The sequence below is a fragment of the Oratosquilla oratoria genome, chromosome 14 (genome assembly GCF_046742065.1).
Source record: "Oratosquilla oratoria isolate Oo_2021 chromosome 14, ASM4674206v1, whole genome shotgun sequence".
Classification (NCBI taxonomy): Eukaryota; Metazoa; Arthropoda; class Malacostraca; order Stomatopoda; family Squillidae; genus Oratosquilla; species Oratosquilla oratoria.
The window spans coordinates 26,429,970-26,449,571 of record NC_134790.1 but is presented as its reverse complement, the minus strand read 5'-3'; the positions used below and the strand labels follow the sequence as shown (position 1 = coordinate 26,449,571).

General features: G+C 38.1%; 2 protein-coding genes across 2 annotated transcripts in view; one reads left to right on the top strand and one right to left on the bottom strand.

Moving 5' to 3' along the window:
- Window positions 1–4,170, top strand: part of LOC143032601 (uncharacterized) — an 80,325-nt gene extending 76,155 nt beyond the window's left edge. Inside the window, exons 26-30 of the mRNA XM_076197471.1 lie at window positions 485–602; window positions 1,621–1,815; window positions 2,388–2,582; window positions 3,188–3,372; window positions 4,063–4,170. Coding sequence (XP_076053586.1) covers window positions 485–602; window positions 1,621–1,815; window positions 2,388–2,582; window positions 3,188–3,372; window positions 4,063–4,170 — 801 coding nt within the window. The remainder of the gene's footprint in view (window positions 1–484; window positions 603–1,620; window positions 1,816–2,387; window positions 2,583–3,187; window positions 3,373–4,062) is intronic.
- Window positions 4,171–9,781: 5,611 nt separating this feature from the next.
- Window positions 9,782–13,935, bottom strand: Xrcc2 (X-ray repair cross complementing 2). Its single transcript, XM_076197399.1, has 3 exons — window positions 13,869–13,935; window positions 12,037–12,053; window positions 9,782–11,147 (listed from the first exon to the last, which is right to left on the bottom strand). Exons 1-3 carry the CDS (start codon window positions 13,874–13,876, stop codon window positions 10,105–10,107), a joined length of 1,068 nt encoding a protein of 355 aa, XP_076053514.1. The 5' UTR covers window positions 13,877–13,935; the 3' UTR covers window positions 9,782–10,104.
- Between the last annotated feature and the right edge of the window lie 5,667 nt (window positions 13,936–19,602).

Genomic DNA, 19,602 nt, shown 5'->3' with positions numbered 1-19,602 from the left:
AGTATTGTTTTTTTTTTCTTTTTGCGACAAAGCCTTCTTGTCGTAAGAACATAAGAACGGAGGAGACTGCAAGAAACCGTAAGGCTTACACTTGGCAGTTCCATGTCCCTTACCGCTTGCCATCTTCATTCATAAAGTTATCTTTTCTTAAAACATCCCATTGATTCTGCGTTCCCTACATGGTTACTAAGTCTATTCCATTCGTTAAGCACTCTGTTAGTAAACCAGTCCTTGCCTACTTCGTTCTAAAACCTAAACTTATGGGTGGAGATTGCAAGAGACCATAAGGCCTACACTAGACAGTTCCATGATTTTACCACCTGTCATTCCTATCCATACAGTTATCTGATCTCTTAGAGCATTCCATTGTTTTAGCGCTCACTACAAGGTTACTAAGTCCATTCCATTTGTTAACCACTCAGTTGGTAAACCAGTTCTTGCCTATGTCCCTCTTAAACCTCAATCTGTCTTCGCCTTCCATCAGGTGTCGTATACGTGTGATCCAGGTTACGCCCTAGCGGACAACAACGTCACCATGACTGTCACATGCACGGGAGGGAAATGGACGAATCACGAACCTGAGTTCTTCATCTGTTCGAAACGTGAGTACCCAACCAGCCAATCATTATTATTTCTTTTGAGGGGCGAGTTGTCCTATAAGATTTTTTCCCCTAATCTTGTTTAGGGGGCTTGTGGCAATTAGTTTAACCTTCTACGTTCGTATGGTGACCTTCTTAAGGTATTCGTAAACTTACATGATAATAGTTAAACCTGTATTTGAAGAATGTTAAAGTTTAGCTTATGGTCCAGGATATCTAATCCACTTTTAAAATTAATTTATTTAACCCTGATAGAAGACGGATAAAACCCTAAAATATTGAAATCATCTAACGAGGAAATATTATACACATTGGTCTCGTAATCCAGCACTCGCCAACCGCCACTTATGCGGACGTTTGAGCCCAGGACATAAACCCACTTCGGGAATTGGTGGTGTTTTATTATGTCCTGGGGGCCAATTCCTGAAGTAGGTCTATGTCCTGGGCACAAACGTCCGCACAAGTGGCGGTTGGCGAGTGTGGAACTTAAGAGACTTCAAAGGTCAATGGTATGAAGTGGTTGTTTCATTTCACCTGAATTTGAATAAATTATCTTTAAGTTTACTGGAATGTTATCTATAGATATCAAATAATCTCAGGCTTCCAAAGTACACCTCTCTTTCCTTTTCTCCTGCACCAAAGGGAAAACTTAATGACACCCCTACAGACTACAGTTACGCAGCATTCTTTCCACTTCTATCTTTCTGCTCTGTTATCCTCATCAAATCTCGCCCCCCCACAGTTTCTGTGACTCCTCCTTTTCGGATAGAAGCGTTGGAAACCGGCAACGAATAACAATAATAATAATAATAGATGTAGTAATCATGATAATAATGATAACGAAAATAACATTAATAATAACTTTAATATTAATAGTAATACCCTTAATAACAACGATAATAATAAAGATAATAACAATTGCATTAATAACAATAGGAATAAATAACAACAACAGTAGTAATAATAATAATGATAATGATAATAATAATAATAATAATAATAATTGACATCTCCCTGCCAGTCTGCGCCACAGGTCCTCCGGCTGGCCCGGCGCGCACCACCTCCGACTGGGATTCCCAGAGCCGCTGGGAGGGCACCGTCGTCACCTTTACCTGCTCCGAGGAACGCACCACCCTCAGCGGCACCACCTCGACCTCCACCACCTGCGACGGCACCAACTGGTCTCCTGTTGACACGGAGTTTGAGTGTGTGGACCGTAAGTTCGACACATACTTTATAAAAAAAAAAAAAATAATAATAATAATAATAATAATGATAATGAATAAACAAATAATAATAATAAATAAATGAATAAATGAATAAATAAGAATAAAAAAAAAATAAAATGAAATAAATAAATGAAATTATATATATATATATATATTATATATATATACATATATATATTATATATATGAATATTATATATATATATTATATATATTATAAATATTATATATATACATATAAATATATATATATATTTGTACATATATCATATATATATATATATGAATATTATATATATATATATTATATATATATAATAAATATATGATTATATATATATATACATGGTATATTATATATATATATATTTGTACATATATTGACGTTGTGAGAAGATCAGCGTGGGTCAAAGCATTTGTTCGTGACCGTACAAAAGAGGATATACTTTCTTGTCCTTTGCTGTGATGATCACCATCTTCACCATGGAGTTCTTAACTTGTACCATCTCTCCTTTTATTTTTCTTCTTTCCATCCTCATCCTTTTCGAAAACGCATCAGTCTGCCCCGACCCCCCTCCGGTCGTACCGATGGGCTCCGAGAGCACTTTTGACGAGAACAACGCCAGCCACCGCTTGTGGGGCGCCTCGGTCAATTACACGTGTACGGACAACCTCTTCGTGACGGGTGATGAGAGTCAACTGGTCACCTGCACCGATGGCGCCTGGACGCCCATCGAGGTTCCGAAGTGCCAAGGTGAGTTCGGTCTACGAGGGTCGTTCCCCTTTATGGGTTGCTGTTCAAATCCTGCAGTCAATATTCCAGGAACTTTAGGGACATTTCCACGGACCAGTTACTTGGTCTTCTTTTGTGATTAGAGGCTAATCTTCACCCAAAAATGATTGATAGTCACTTTGAAGTTCCACTATAGCCTCGTTGACTAGTTTATTAGCCACTAGTACTAGCGACTTGTCAACTAGCCCACTACTTGCACAATGTCAAGGGCAAGTTAGTCAACTTCCTTCCAAACTATCCTAGTGTCAACACTCACTTACCGGGTAAGTTAACTTGCACCTAGCACTATCGGCTATTAAACTAACCCCGTGTCAACTACGAGGCTTATCCCTCCGTTGTGTTACCTTCCATAAATTTCCCAAACAAGCCATCCTGGATTGTTTCCCTGTTGTCAGGCACAGAGGCCTCGGTTAACACCATAAGCTAGCATCAACTAAACAAGATACACTGACGTGTTTTTGAGTCCATCGGTCTCCATCGGACTTTATTCGAGATATCTCAGGAATTCCTGTGACAATTACTCAGAAGACACTCGAGAGATCTAACACGATTCTCTCCTCCTACAGTGTGTGAAAACCCAGAGCCGCCACCGCCCGATCACGGAAAGAGTGACTTCGATGGGGATCGCCACTGGGGCTCTGTCATCAACTACACGTGTCCCGAGACCTTCGTCACAGGCGATGTCTCTCTGAACGCCACATGCAACGAAGGCTCCTGGGAACCGCCCGAGGTTCCTGCGTGCAAAGGTCAGGTACCGAGACGGGATGAGAGGAGGTCGTGTATTCATTAAGGAGACAGGCTTTAAACTAATTCTTGAATCCAGCGATGGGAACGGGGTTTAGAGACCAGTGTGTGCTGAAGCTTCCGTTAATCATATTCAAAAGTAAAAATATATTTCACCATTACTACAGAAATTAAACTGACAAGAGTATATGATCTTACACCACCCTTTTTCCATCACTACTTGACACCTTCAGTTCGGAGTTTCCCATTCCTGGGTTAGGAGAGTTGTGTTAGGTTGGAAATAACTACCTTACATATCATATAATATGAATAATTGAAAAACCTGTTTGACGTTAACCAGTGTGAAGGAATAAGCGGATATGAAAATGTATAATCTATCGAGGGGAGTTATACTTTGCTTATATTGTATGTAAACCAATGTTTTCATTCGGGTATTGCAAATAGACAAACTTACCGAGAAAAAAATACGCGAAACACACTTTCCGACAATATAAATGAGTAACACTAAGATAACATGAAAGTCCATTAGAAGTGGGTCGACAACGGACTAGTCTGTCGGCTATCCGCCTATTCTTTCAGAGGGTTCAATGTTTTCTTTTTCCAAAGATCTTTTTCAGCTTGGCGAAGTCTGAACGATGTCTAGAGTAAATTCCACGATCCCTGTATTGATATTTTAGTGATATTTATTTCCTAACAGAACTTGACCAAGTGCCATAAAGATATGCGGCCGAAAGCAGAACATCGAGGAGCCAAACACCCGGCGAAGCTGGAGTGGGCGAAGCCGTTGGCTTACAAAAATCTTTGATTGGCAGGAACGAATGGGTAAAAACACAACGTTGAATCCTGTATATTTCCAGCCATTGTTCAACATATAACTAACATTTTTTCATGCCCTATCAGTGCCACTTCTTTTCTACACTCCTTCTGCTAGAGGGAAATGATCTGTACAAACAGAGGTCGCCAAGTCCAGCGTGCAGAAGATCATCTTTCAACTGAATATAATCCTATAGCATGAACAGGAACGGAAATATGTAGTTACCATTAAGGACATTCAAATCTAACCCACAATGTACCAAACCTTTCCAGCCACATTCCACCCTTGCTGATAATATATTCATATAGTTCTGTTTACGTAAACATGCATTTAATGGATGAAAACTTTTCAGTATAATACATGAAGAATACCGAACACATACTAAACAATAAAAAAAAATTCCTTCAACTGATTATAATCATCGAACTTTAACCAGCATAAAATATACTGACATCGTAGTCGCAGCGATGGTTCAAACATTTCTTCGTGTATATATTTTTTGTCATGTCTAACATTCTTTTAACCCTGACAGACGATTGTCCTTATGATTCCTATGATACAATCATCTACCTCAACCTAATCTAACATCCTGTGTGTGTGTGTGTGCATGTATGTGCGTGTGTATTTGTGTGTGTATGTGTGTTAGACTGAAACATATAAATTTTACTGGATTTTGTGGGCCCCCGCCTCGGGGTGGTGGGCCAATATGAATACTCCCCACGTATTCCCTGCGAAATGTACGAAGTGACTGAAAGGCCCTGTTCACACTAGAGGGTTCAAGCGGTTCAATTACATTGTAAATCAGTGGAGGTGTTCACACCTAACCGCGCATTTTCCCTTGATTATAAGGTGCCGTCGCGGTTCAAACCGCTAGTGTGAATAGGGCCTAAAGAACGGGGACGCGGTTGTTCGTCACAGTTACAGAGGTCGTTGCTTTAGTGAGAACAGAGACAGTGGCAAGAAGCGCTGGAGCTCAAATAGTGCAGATATAGGGACTACTATTAACACTTTTTCCACCACCACCACTACTACTACTACTACGACTATTACTAATTCACCATCATTGTTAACGATTGATCGTATTCCTTATATTTGTATTGGTTTAAGTTTAAGTATTCATCTATTCAAAGCAAGAGTAGGACTCTTTTAATTATTGACAATTTCTGGCACCTAGTCAATAATATTTCCAAAAACTTCAAATTTTTGTCAATCACCCCTCGTTTGCGACGACGGCAATATTGATCTTTCTCTGGAAAAATTGAACTCTTAATAGGAACCTTCACTTGCAACTTTATTCTTAAACAATTTCGGAGCATTTCTTCGTGTAACTGTTTCTTTCAAATGTGTTTATTTGTTTTTATCTTTTATTATTGATAATATTTCCTGCCTGGTGTTTACATTTGGAAGGCTTGGAGTCCGACTGGACTAGGCCACTTCATCTAATTTTTAAAAAGTGTCTTGTTGAAGACTCCCTACTTTAACCTAATTAACCCCATCCCAATCACCTTACTCCTATTCCTTTATGATGGAAATATGCCTACACTCAACCTATTCCAACCGTTATGCAATATAAATTTCCTGTTTACTTTGTTTTCAAATCTATCCTTACTAGAAAGATGATGAAAATCTGCTCATGAAATTTTCTTTAACTCCTCCATATGTGGCCCAGATGAAATACACCCTAGACTTTGTCAAGGAGTTAGCAGACCAGATCGCACAGCCTATCACTGTCCTCTATCAGAAAAGTTTAGATTATGGGGAACTGCCTCTGGACTGGAAGGAGGCCCTGGTTGCACCTATTTACAAGAAGGGGTCAAAGAAGATTGCATCTAATTACCGCCCAATAAGCCTAACTTCAATTTTGTGTAAGAATCTAGAGTTCTTTATTCGGGAGGCAATCATGAACCACCTTACAGATATCAGTGCCATCTCCCCTAAGCAATATGGATTCATACATGGACGTTCAACAGTATTACAATTGCTGCAGTTTAGCCAGGAGTCGACGATGTGGAACGGAGTCAAATGCCTTAGCATAATCCAAATAGATAGCATCCAACACTCCTCCCCCGGTCATAATCTCAGAACAATAGTCAAAATGACTATTGTTCTGAGATTATGACCGGGGGAGGAGTGTTGGATGCTATCTATTTGGATTATGCTAAGGCATTTGACTCCGTTCCACATCGTCGACTCCTGGCTAAACTGGAGAGCTATGGAATAAGGGATAAGCTATATTCGTGGTTGGAGAGCTTTCTTATTGGAAGGTACCAGACTGTTGTGGTCAATGGGGAGAGGTCCTCAAGAGCTCCGGTCCTCAGCGGAATCCCCCAGGGGAGTGTCCTTGGGCCCACACTTTTTATCATATACATCAATGACCTGCCTGAGACCATTGACTCCAACATATATATGTTCGCTGATGACACAAAGATTACCAGACAAATCACCAGTCGGGAGGACTCTTACTTACTGCAACAAGATCTGAATAAAATACAGGATTGGTCAAGTGATTGGTTGTTAAGCTTTAATCCCAACAAATGCAAGGTTATCACTCTGGGAGCATTTGAAAATATTATGTATGCACACCGGTACACTATTTATGGACAAGAACTTGAACATGTGGAAAGCGAAAGGGACCTTGGCATTACAGTTGATTCTACATTAAAATTTGAAGAGCATATTCATGGGAAGATAAAATTGGCTAACTCAATGATAGGCCTTATACGCAGAGTCTTTTCCTATCTCAGCCCAAGTATGTTCAAGCCCCTCTATACAACATTTGTAAGAACCCATCTGGAATATGCACAATCTGCATGGTCACCTAGGTATAGGAGCCTTGAAACAAAAATCGAACAAGTCCAACAAAGAGCAACTAGTTTGGTAGATGGTTTTGGACAGATGACATATTCTGATCGACTGAAGCATCTCGACCTGCCAACACTCAAATATAGGCGATTACGTGGGGACATGATCGAGATGTGGAAGCACTTTAATATATACCAGAGAGAAATCCTCCCAGCTTCCTTCAGGCCCACTGTCAGACCAAGTCGACTACATAGTAAACAACTATTCCGACATCGTCCTAATGATGGGATGTATGGTGCTCATCATAATAGCTTCTACCATCGAGTAGCCAGGATATGGAACGGACTACCGTCTGAGGTTGTCGAGGCAGGGACTGTTAACTCTTTTAAAAACCGCTTGGACTGCCACTGGAGAGACTTCAAACTTAGATTTGACCTGTCAGCCACTCCGCCAGAGCAACAAGCTATAGTTTAAGTTTACCCTGTGAGCGCAGCGAAGAGTCGTCTCCTCGACTGGTCTGCGTAATATGCTTAAGTAAGTAAGTAACAGGTCTCTTAAAAAGAAAGTATTCAAACACGTCCTTTATACCAGCATTTGACTTTAAATAGGTATGATCTTCTTTTTATTGCTGTTTAATGGGTATTAAAATTAACTTTCCAGGTTTCTGAAATGTGAAGATTAATATATTTCCTGTTCGTATTGTATCCAGATTAGTTTTCTTCTTTTTTCCGCATGGTATTGACTAAAATATACAACCGTGTAAACAATGGCCCCTTATTATTCGGTACAATATTTGTGCTAAATGGTACACGGGAGTTATAATTATTGTGAAAACCTTCGATTAATCTGGTATCTCCAACAGGCACGAGAAGTTTTCGTTTTCTTTCATGACTTGTTTAGAGAAAACGAAACTTCCCAACCAGTGACTATTATTGCACATATTTGTACGACAATTAATCATAATAGGAATGATATCACACAAATTAATCGTAACTTATAGCATCACATCACTCCAATTCATCCTATACTTTATACACTACAACTGTATTCATAGTTCATACACAATATCTGATCATCAACGTAGCTTATTGCAGCAGGGAAAAGATAACATCATCCTTCAATGTAACAATGTTTAGCACTTTTCCTGCATTTAACTAAATAAAATCGCCTGACGACAACTAAAACGATCTAAGTCATGTAACACAGAAAGGGTTAATACACATAAAAATGCGAGCCTTCCTGTCAAAATGTGAGCGAATCACTGCTTTAGTTTGTCTCCTCCCAAATGGTCCTTAAAAACAGGCCAATCAGGTCTTTATATCATTGGCAGTCCTAATAACTACACGGAAGGGTAACTAATGAAAAAGAACAAAGAAAATAGACATCAGGAGCTCCACCAACCCTTGCCACAATCTGGCCTCTCTGAAGTAATGACCTGACTCATATAACCTTGTGGGACATTGTATAAACACATTTGTTAATGTTGTACAAAGAATAATATAAGTCTATGATTTTACAAGGGCTTTTCTGGACCAAAAATTCTCACCCTGTGCTACCCTCTACATCCAGTAGGATATACAGAATGATAACATATAAATTAATCTGATATATTTGGTATACAATGTTATCGCTATAAGCATTAAATGGTTGGAAACATAGTGTTGTTTATTAATCACCTAAGAACCGAATCATTACATACAATTTTACTCTACACAGGAGTAACATATTGAATCAAATACACATCAGCAATAAGTTACGTACTCCTGGAAACCCTACCACAAACCCCAGGCTATGATCCATTCTAGAACATTATGGATTCATTTCTTCTAGAACTGATTGTACCCTCATCTCCAAGTGGAAGATAGCTATGGTAATGCCAAAAGACCTCTTTTCTATATACCAAGGGCTTTTTTCCCCTTTATAAGGAAGGTAGCCAAGTCAAAAGGCACATACCCACTCCCATCCACCACCCTTTCCTTCCTCTCATCTTAGCTCTCTTTCTGACCTCTTTTCAAGGAATGAAAATTATCTATGCTAGCAATCCCTCATTTATAAAGTTCTCAATGCTGAGGTCTACTTCTGTTCTCACACTGTAAGAAAAAAACTCAATACAAAAAGATCTAGTGTCCAGTTGAAGGGCTGCATCTCCACATGAGGGTTGACACCTTTTGAAAAAGGGTAGCACGGGGGAAGATTTTCTTCACAGTCCATCTTGCAGGACTAGCACAAACAGGTACCCTTCATTAGTTCCTAAATCCTACTTACCCATCTCATTACAACAATGTGAATGAAAGAGAGAGAGAGAGAGAGGAGAGAGATGAGAGAGATGAAGGACAGGAGAAAGAAAAACTTACTGAGTTACTCAAACAGACAATCCACACAAAAACACATTCACACAAAGAGCACTAAACAAGTTCTTCGGAACAGACCACCAAACTCAATCAAACAGAAAATGCCTTCTTGAAAATAGCAAGTAGCACAATAGCACACGTGTTCAGGACTTCATCCAGCTCTAAGACAGTACCAGTACAGAATAGGCCTGGCCACAGAATCAAATTACCCTATATGTAACCATCACACAGAGGACTGACCATTGCATCTTGCACTACCCTACACTGGCTATCCCTGGACAATACATCTTCCCAGAGTGTTCTTTGGGCCTGTCCAGGGGCAACAGTGACCAGAGGCAAGATTGATTGATTACTTATTATTATTACTACTATTATTATTGTTTTAATCTTTAGTTTCCAGAACTATTATGGCAATACTGTTTAAATAAAACAATTTATATTTTCATGTCTTTTATTAGAAAATCTAAAAATATAATTTGAGCTGTTTCTCCACATCTTCTCACCTTGTTTGCATTTTCACATTTTCATTATGTATTTGTATTTCCTCATCAATAACCAGCATTTCTACCCCTGTGGACAATATTGTGTCAAAACAGTGAAGCTATAAAAGTGGTGAAGGAGAGATTTATGGAGGGATAGTAATAGTTACAAGTGACCAAAATTCCTTTTTGAGCGGAGAAGGAACTTGACCATAAAAGAATAACGCAAGACTTTGGTCTGTTGGGGCATAACTATTTTACGTCATTTAAGTACTGCTTTGTTAGTGTTCACATTATGTTGTACACCATCGTATGCCTTCTTCATGAACTGTGAAAAGGAGAGTCTTTATTTCCTGTGTTTGACTAACACTGATATAATAGACATGTTTGTCATCAGGAACCTTAGGAGTCATACTTGCTGAAGGTTCTTGGAGCTTCTGTAGTACAAGAGGTGAGGCAGAGAGGTTAAGTTTCCATTTCACACTGTTTCCCCATTCTTTGCCTAGATATTCATAGCTCTCTTGTTCAAACTTTGGGTCTTCATCTTTGAAGAAGCCAAAGGTACTTGGAGCTAACTTATCCTTGGGTTTCCCAGCTCTTTTTTGGAAAAGCAACTGCCTTGAACAAACCAAAACAACTTTCAATTCCTTCATCTGTGCAATGAAAGTTTTAAACATCTTATTATAATACTTTTCTGAACTATACCATGTGTCAGCTCTGAATGCTCTATCATACCAGTAATAAGCTGAAAGACTGTCAATAACAACAAGTGAAACCTCAGTTTTGGAGATTAGAAGTTCCTTAAGAGTCAAAAGTGTTATAGCAAACTGAGAGCTATCTGTACATTTTAAGTAAGTGAATTTGCTCAAACAGCTTTTTTGTAAATTATCAATTTCTGAGTATATTCTCTTCCTACCTAACTTCAATAGCTCTCGGACAGCTCTTTCATCTACAGCTAAAGCAGACAATTCTTCTTTATCACAGGAGTCATTCTTTAAGATGGCTCTGACTTTCTTTAAGATGTGCTTAATCCTCCTTTCAATCATATTTGCAAGTTGCAGAATGCAAAAATGCAAATCTGTGTCCACAAGCAAGACTCCACCATCTTGGCCGCCAAGTCGCAAACCTCTCCAGGACTGAGGAAGTAATGCTGATGCAATCAAATGCATTCCTATCAATGTTTTCCCAACACCAGGAGCACCTGATATTTCTACAACATCCCCTTGTTCAATCTGGTTGTCAAACAACAGAGGCTCCAAGCCACTTAAATCTGGTCGCTCCCACAGACGAGCCAGAAGGTCCAATCCATTTTCTGCAGGAATATCATTTTTATTACCTGCAAAAACAATGCAAGTCACCTTCCTATACTAATCAGCCATGAATAATCTTATATGCTAATTATAAAATTTAATTGTAGATCCACTAAGATTTAAGTTAAAAACATTAATGTTACAGTAATAATAATAAGTATTTTTGCCTCAAGTTTTCCTGACTGGCAACCTGCAGCCCTACAACAGCTGGCAATGGTTCTTGCCTAGATCTCTCTGGGAAAGAAATATGGACTGTTGTCTGTGGTGTATTAATGTGGAACTGTTTTTGTGTTACCAGTTGAAAGTTGTAGGAAGAAGGTAACATTTTGTGGTTGTCAGCATTTGAAAAAATGGAGGAAATACAGTTAAAGTTGTTAGAAAAAGATCTTGGACCCAGTTCACAGACTGGATGTCAGCCCTCAAGAGCTGCATAGATAAATAGAACTAATTTTAACATTGAAATTATATCCATGAGTGTAAATAATAAGTAATTACAATCTGTATTAACATAGGGTATATGCATATGTACACACATATGCATACACACATACATGCATATTTTTACATTCCTTGAATATGTCCAACACATCTATATTTTCTTCCTCCTTTTCCTTTACCATTCCTCACGACACCCTTCTTTTGCTTTCATATTCCTTGCCTCCTCCCATTTTTTTGCTCCCATACTCTCAACACCCTTTTTTTTTGCACCTGATTCCATCTGTTAAACTCACTTTCACTACACCATAGTGTGAGACCACTCAATACACCAACATCCAACAACCTTCAATCTCTGACAAGATGATAATATTACAACAATGCCCCCTTTCAATATATATATATATATGCAACATAACCATTGCTTAAATGTAAATACTCAACAATCAAAATGTGATCTGTCTGCAAAGAGGTACTTACCTGGTAATAAGAAAGAGCTGAAAAAGAAGAAAAGATATTTGATAAAATTCATAGAATTGATTAAAGTGTCAGCAAACGTAAACATAAGAGCAATAATAGAAAACTATCTGGAAAAGGTAAATTTCATTAACTTTACACCTAAATGATATAGCATTAGAAAATCAAATATTGATTTTGTAATTTATAATCCATGAACTTAAAATACATTTTTCTTGGTGAAAATCAATGACAAAAAAAAACTCGATAAAAGCGATACACTACTGAATAGAGCTGTGATGAATGCTTCCAAATGCCATGCTTGTTTTGACATTTGTGGAAGGCAAAGAAATTAAAGCATGATAAAATGTTCTGTTCTGTTCTAACTTAACCTGTATTTAGTAATGCAGTATCTGTAATGCTACAGGTCATCAGGGTCATTGTCACTGTAATCAGGTATGTTGACGGCAGGTTTTGGCATCTGATTGGATGGGGGGGGGTGAAGAGGCATTTCATTGCTTCAAGAAAAGGACGACACTAAACTCTGTAGCACTTAATAGGAAAATGTAGCATGTGAGGTACTGGCAGAGGTAGTGAAGGTGTATTCCAGGGCTCAGTACCCACTCCTGTTAAAATAACATTGATGGGACTGGACAGATGACACTAACGTGACATCAGGAAACTTTTGTCGCAGCTCCATTCGGTAGTACATTTGCTTGTAGTCAGTTTTTTGTTATTGATTTCTGCCAAGAAAAACATATATTGATGTATTTTGATTTACTAAAGATTTAATTTTGTATTGATATATTGTATAGCTGTGCACAACCCTAATAACACCCTGTATAGATAACTTCCCTAAAACCTACAGTAACTAATAATAATCATAATAGCTTTTCCCTCAACTTTCAATGGCTGGACAGTGTAGCCTCAAAGTAGTTGGCAATGGTCCTTGGTCCTTCCTATACAAATGTTGCATTACTTATTATAGCAGTAGAAGTTTGGGAACATTTGACAACTGTTAGCTCTCCTAATGTGAAGAGGCAAAGAATATACAGTTGAAGTTAACAGAGAGACCTTGAGTCAAATCTGAAGGCTCTAGATGGGCTAATTCAGTGGCTGTTACTAGTATACTATGGTTAGTTTAAGTTTGAAACCTGATGGTACAACCGTCAGCTAAGATATGAATCAGACCAATTAGGCTGTATATGGAGTCTATGGCTAAGATCTGTGGTTGGATTTCATTATGACACTAAACATTGCATAGAAAAAACAACTGAATAAACATTAGCAATATAGTATCAAGGTGACTTTTCAGTTACAAGAGTCAAGACCTGTCGAAAATCATCACATGATGATGATGAGAAATGATTCTTCCTAAGCTTTTCATTTCAATGTACCTTCAGCTACTGACTGGTGATTTTATTCAATAGAGAGATACCTCCTCTGGAACGAGTATTAAACTGGTTTTGCTGTGTTTATGAAATTATCCTTTTATTTAAATATACAAGTAAATCTGTGCCACAATTCTGTTGAGCAGAAGGAACCATACCCAACCACAACAGCGCAGGGGTTGCATGAAGGTGAAACCAACAGTACAATTTACACACATCAGTCAAATTTCACTCAAAAAAATACATCTAACTTCTTCAGTGTACTGACAACATATCGTCATGTAATGCCACCCGTGCATTATCATTATCAGATTATGATTATCATCAATCTCAAATAACTTGGCGGTATATGTATCAACTAAAACTCTTATTTTCCGTTTTAATTTGCAATGTTTCACTAAAAGAGTAACATTTTAATGTGAGGCACGTATATATGTAATGATAATATAGTAAACGTAGTCTTACTTTGACATTGTTGCTCTTGTTTTACAAAACTTGAACGGGCTCGCTCCATCGCTCTTTCAAGTTTGTTTTGAAATCGCACTCACACAAACGAAACGTGTTGAGTAAATTGTTGTAGATATTATCAAAACTGTCATATTGTTGACAATATAGATATAAATGATTAGATCAGTTTTGTGAATAAAGACTTAGTGATTACACCGCAATTATACATGGGTTCTTTACATACATATGAATACTCTATTGAAAACAATAGAAAACAATGAATATTAAACTTCTTTGGTAAACTAGTTTTCGAGTAGTTTAGTTTACATTAGTATAAAAATAATTTAGTGCCAACATTGTTAATTAAACATGAAAAATCTTACCTTTTCTTGTATATGGTAAGAAGTTATCAAGTATGGGGAGATGAGATAGGACTAATAATTTGGAAAGTGTGCAAGAATAAAGAAAGATTTATGGAAACAAGGAAATGCATGGCGAGATGGGAAATGTGGAAGGTGAGGCAAAACATTTCTTGAAAAAAATGTCAAAGCAAAGGAGTTTAGAGGTAACGAAGAAACAAATGAAGAGGAGAAAGTCAAGGAAGACGGGTGAAAGGAGAGGAAATGACCGAATACCTTTGCAAATAAAAATGGAGGAGGAAATAAATAGCCGAACAGGGTATGCGGTGAGAATGGGCTAGGAGTGTGAAATGTGAAAGGAAAAGGGCATTGTGTACAGGAGCAACAAATGTGTATTGGGTGGGAAATGACTCGTATTCCCATACATTAATTTATGTTTATTTATTTACTGTTGAGGAAGGCTTCTTAACTTGATTTTAATGTGGTCACAATTCATTAGTTTCCCAATTTGTATTCGTCATTCACAATATCTAGTTCTTTATCATAGATTCTCTGAAATAAGTTGTAGTGTTTAATATATATATATATATGTGTGTGTGTGTGTGTGTGTGTGTGTGTGTGTGTGTGTGTGTGTGTGTGTGTGTGTGTGTGTGTGTGTGTGTGTGTGTGTGTGTGTGTGTGCGTATTTACCTTAACTTTCTCTCTGGAAAGACCCAGAGTGCGGGGTGATCTACTAGAGGTGTTCAAGTGGATCAAAGGCTTTAACAAGGGTGACACAAACAAGGTCATCATATTAAGGCAACTGGATAGGACTCGCAGTAATGGATTTAAATTGGACAAATTTAGACTTAGAAAGAAATGAGCAAGAACCTGCTTACCAATAGATTGGTCAACAAATGGAATAGACTTAATAACCATGTAGTGAGCGCTGAAACTATCGGTTGTTTTAAGAAACGATTAGACAACTTTATGGATGGGGATGGCAGGGGGTAATGGACATGGAACTGCCTAGTGTGGGTCTTATGGTCTCTTGCAGTCTCCTTCATTCTTATGTTGTTTATCTAGTAGTGAACGGGGTTGAAACGATGCTCAAAGGATTCTGTCTCTTTTTCAAATTTGTCAATCCTTGCCTTGAACCTTGTATTCTTTTATAGTGTTGGATTGGGTTATATTTCCATCTAAATTATTCTACAAGTCTGCACTTGTGTGTGGAAAGCAGGGGCGTCCGCCGGAATTTTTCTATGGAGAGTAGGGGGTAGAACTGAATATGTTATACATATATGGTTAATGGTATGAGGTTATATCAAGATACTTCAAATTGACCACGTAGGCATATATTTACATCGTCTACATGAGGTACTTTTTGACTTTCATTAATAATTCATTTTGCACTTTCCATGCAATTTGTTTTATTCATTTTGTTTTTTCCTTGCATTTTTTATTTTCCATAACTTCCAGGGGGGCAAATGCCCCTCCTTTGCCCCCTCCCCTCCCTGCGGACGCCCATGGTGGAAAGCTATAAATCTTAACATCTACTAAGTCGGTTTGTTTTTGTTTTTATTTATTATTACTATTATTATTATTATTATTACACACACACACACACACACACACACACACACACACACACCGACTCGGTGGCATAGTTGGTAGAGCGCTGAACTGGGAAGCAGAAGTGCTCCCAGCACCCAGTTCGAATCCTGCCCAGGGCCGAAATTATTTCGGTATCGCTGTGCCTCGGGTCGTTACTCTGACTCTCGTGGGCGGGGAGTTGGGTGTGTGTGTGTGTGTGTGCAAGGTCATAGCATTACCCATAGATCGGACCTACGAGCTCTGAGCTCTCTTCCAGGAGGGAAATAGCTGTCGATCACGAGTCCAACACGTGATCCAAAGACCAAGTGAATACACACACACACACACACATATATATATATATATATACACACATTATATATATATATATATATATATATATTATATATATACACACATTATATATATATATATATATATACACACACATTATATATATATATATATATATATATATATATATATATATACATATATATATATATATTTACTATGACCTGTTGTCGACCTTTCTTCTCGGTACCGGTAATTATTTTCTGTCCACTTTTTCCAAACCCGTTGCCAGTTTAAATATCATGAACGTGACGCCTCTCTTCGTTCTTCCAAGGTGGGAAGTCCCACTCTCTTCAGTCTTTCCTCATGTATCATTTAGACCGGGGGTCGTCTTGATTGCCACTTTTTTTTCTCTCTCTCAAATATTCGTACAAACTGATTTTGATGCGGTGATCATGTCAGTCTGGGCCGAATCGAGCTTTCAGTGGTTGTCTTCATCAAGACATCATTTGGATTTAAAAAGGAAATAGGCAAGAATTGGTTTACAAATAGGGTGGTCGACGAATGGAATAAACTTAGTAACCATGTAGTAAGCGCTGAAACTATCAGTTGTTTTAAGAAACGATTAGACAACTTTATGGATGGGGATGACAGGTGGTGATGGATACGGAGCTGCCTAGTGTAGGCCTTATGGTCTCTTGCAGTCTCCTTCATTCTTATGTTCATGTAGTGAAATGCCGCTTTTATTTATTTATTCATTTTTTCATACATATGCCAATGACACTTTTCCCTTATAAGGGAGGTTGCAAAAAACAAAGGCATAGAAACTACTTCCACCCATTCCATCCCTATCACACTCCACTCCACCTCTACACTCTTATCTTGGCACCTCCTGGATGACGGGTCATCCCTGCATCTCGCAACAGATTATTAGTGTCTCCAGTGATGTACCTCACGTGTGCTTCAGGTGACAGGTCGTCTTTGATTGTAATGGCTGGGCCCTTTTCTTACTTTGTTTTTGCTACCATTTCATTTCGCATTTTGTGATCCATTGTCGGTCTTGTCTTGTTTTTGGCCCATTTCCGACATTTTGAATTTCGTTTGTTGTTAGAATTCATTCTCCACTCCTGACTCTACTCATATACTTTATCTAGGTCCCTTTGCAACATAATGCAATCCTGGTTTACCAACAGTGGTAAACTAGTTGGATATGTTTATGGGTTGTTTTAAAAGAAGATGAGATAATCTTACGGATAGGTATGGCAGGTGGTAAGGGACATGGAACTGCCTAGTGTAGGCCTTATGGTCCCTTGCAATCTTCTCCGTTCTTATGTTCCTCGCTTCTCACCCTCTTCGTGATCTTTGCATGATCAGCAAATATGTTTGCATAGATGTGCGTGCGTGCGTGTGTGTATTGTTTGTTTATATTCCACTCGACTACTGCAACCTCTGGACACAAATGTGTACACTGCAAAAATGCAGTGAAAATACACCCTAACTTTCATCAATATCATGTCATGATAATGAGTAATTATTGGCTGACTTTGCACGGCTTTTCAAATTACACATAATTAATTGTGGTACTGTACGAACGATTAATCAAAGCTACATCGCCATAATTAATTATGCCTGATTTGACAGGGAAGATGTATAATTTATGAAAACCAATAAATATTTGTTAAATTTTCATTCAAAGATTAATCCTTTTGAAATGAGTTTTTCTATATTCATCTGAAATGCACCAAGTCACGTGAAGAAACATTTTATTCTGAAATGCGAGATGAATGCGTGCACGCGCATACAGATACATGAGGAAAGTATCAGTATTTTGAAAATATTAACATTTTTGTTTCTTTTTTAACCTCAATAATTTCTTTCAGTTGCCTCCAGTCGATTCTATTCGGCTGAGAGAATAATCTTTCTTAGCGAAAATGGGAAATAAAATATTTCTATCACTCGTCTTCTTTTTTTCACTTACACTCGAACGCTGGCTCCTCCCAACTTGTACCATCCCTCCTATCCCGCCTTTATCTCTCTTCACCACCACTACGATTCCATCTCTTTGCCGCGATGTTGTCCACGAGGATAGAAACACTGGTTCGTGTCAGTTACGAGTGGTGGAAGGAACTATTTTCTCGCTATTATAGACAACCACAACAGCTGCTAGAGCACTCGGAGTAATTTCCCTGTCATTGTTGACGACAACGACTATGACGACGACTACCGGAAGTCAACAACTGTTGAGCCGACATACTTTGAACGAAATTTCTAGATAATGCATACATACATACATACATACATACACACATACATACATACATACAAGAGTGGAAGGGTGGTGAGGTAAACACCAAAAACCGCTAGTTTTATTACTAACGTTTTGTCCTAAAGGGAATTCATAACATCGACTACGCTCCTTATGGAAGAGGACGACGGAAGTCTGCTGGTCCATTCCACACAAGGAGGAACACTTTCGTCTTCGAGTAAGACAAAGAGGTGATAAAAAACCCTGTGGATTCTCATGGAGCCACTTTCTATTCACATCAAAACATCTGGCGAACTGAAGAAACAAAAGACTGCCGAGCCTTGCGCATGCGCGTGACGATCTCGACTCAGCTTTCGAAAAGAAGTTTTTGTTTAGAGTACAGCAAGGAGTATAAGTACTTCGAGTCTTTGATTGTATGTATCAATATCAAAAGGGTTTTTAATCCATGTGTATATTTGAGAAACCGTTTACAACTGGTTGCCATAGTAACGGATATAAACAAATATTTCTTAATTCGCGATCTACATAAAATAAGACAAGGTTCTAAATCTTTGCTACCAGATACCAAAACTACAAACAACATAAAGTGTCGAGGGATTTGTTGCCTACTGTACATTCAAATAATTTATATTTATATTGCGGGTTCCCGACTTTCCCATGGCTATTGTCCCGTTTTCTTTATTTTCTTATTTTTGTTTAATTTCAAGTTTTGTTTTTTTAGTTCTTTGCATGATTTTAGTTTCATTGTGCATACACTATTGTATCTTCCTCTTCTAATTACATTTAACATACTAATTATACGTTTAATAGACGCATGTTTACTGTACAATACATACAAGGAAAAAGTTAGATAAATTAAAAAATAAAATAAAGTAAAATAGATTGAAATTAATGGAATACAATTATCAGAATAAATCCATTTATACTCGAGGTGATCCATCATTCAGTGAGACAATCAGACCATCTGTCATACTTCATCAGCACCATATATTAAGTCTATCATACCTACACATACCATGCATACTATACCTTCAAATATCATACCTATACTTTCGCACATTATAGTCATCATACCTACAAACAGGCCCCTCACATGGGGGAGGGGAGGGGGTGCATTTGCCCTGGGGTGACACATTTAGAGGGGAGGCAATTTTAGTCCGGACAAGTCGCCCACAAGGGTGACAAAATAATTATGATAAAAGAAAGGTCAAAGAAGCCCTGAATGTTTTAACATAGTAAACGAATTTTGCGTTAGAATCAA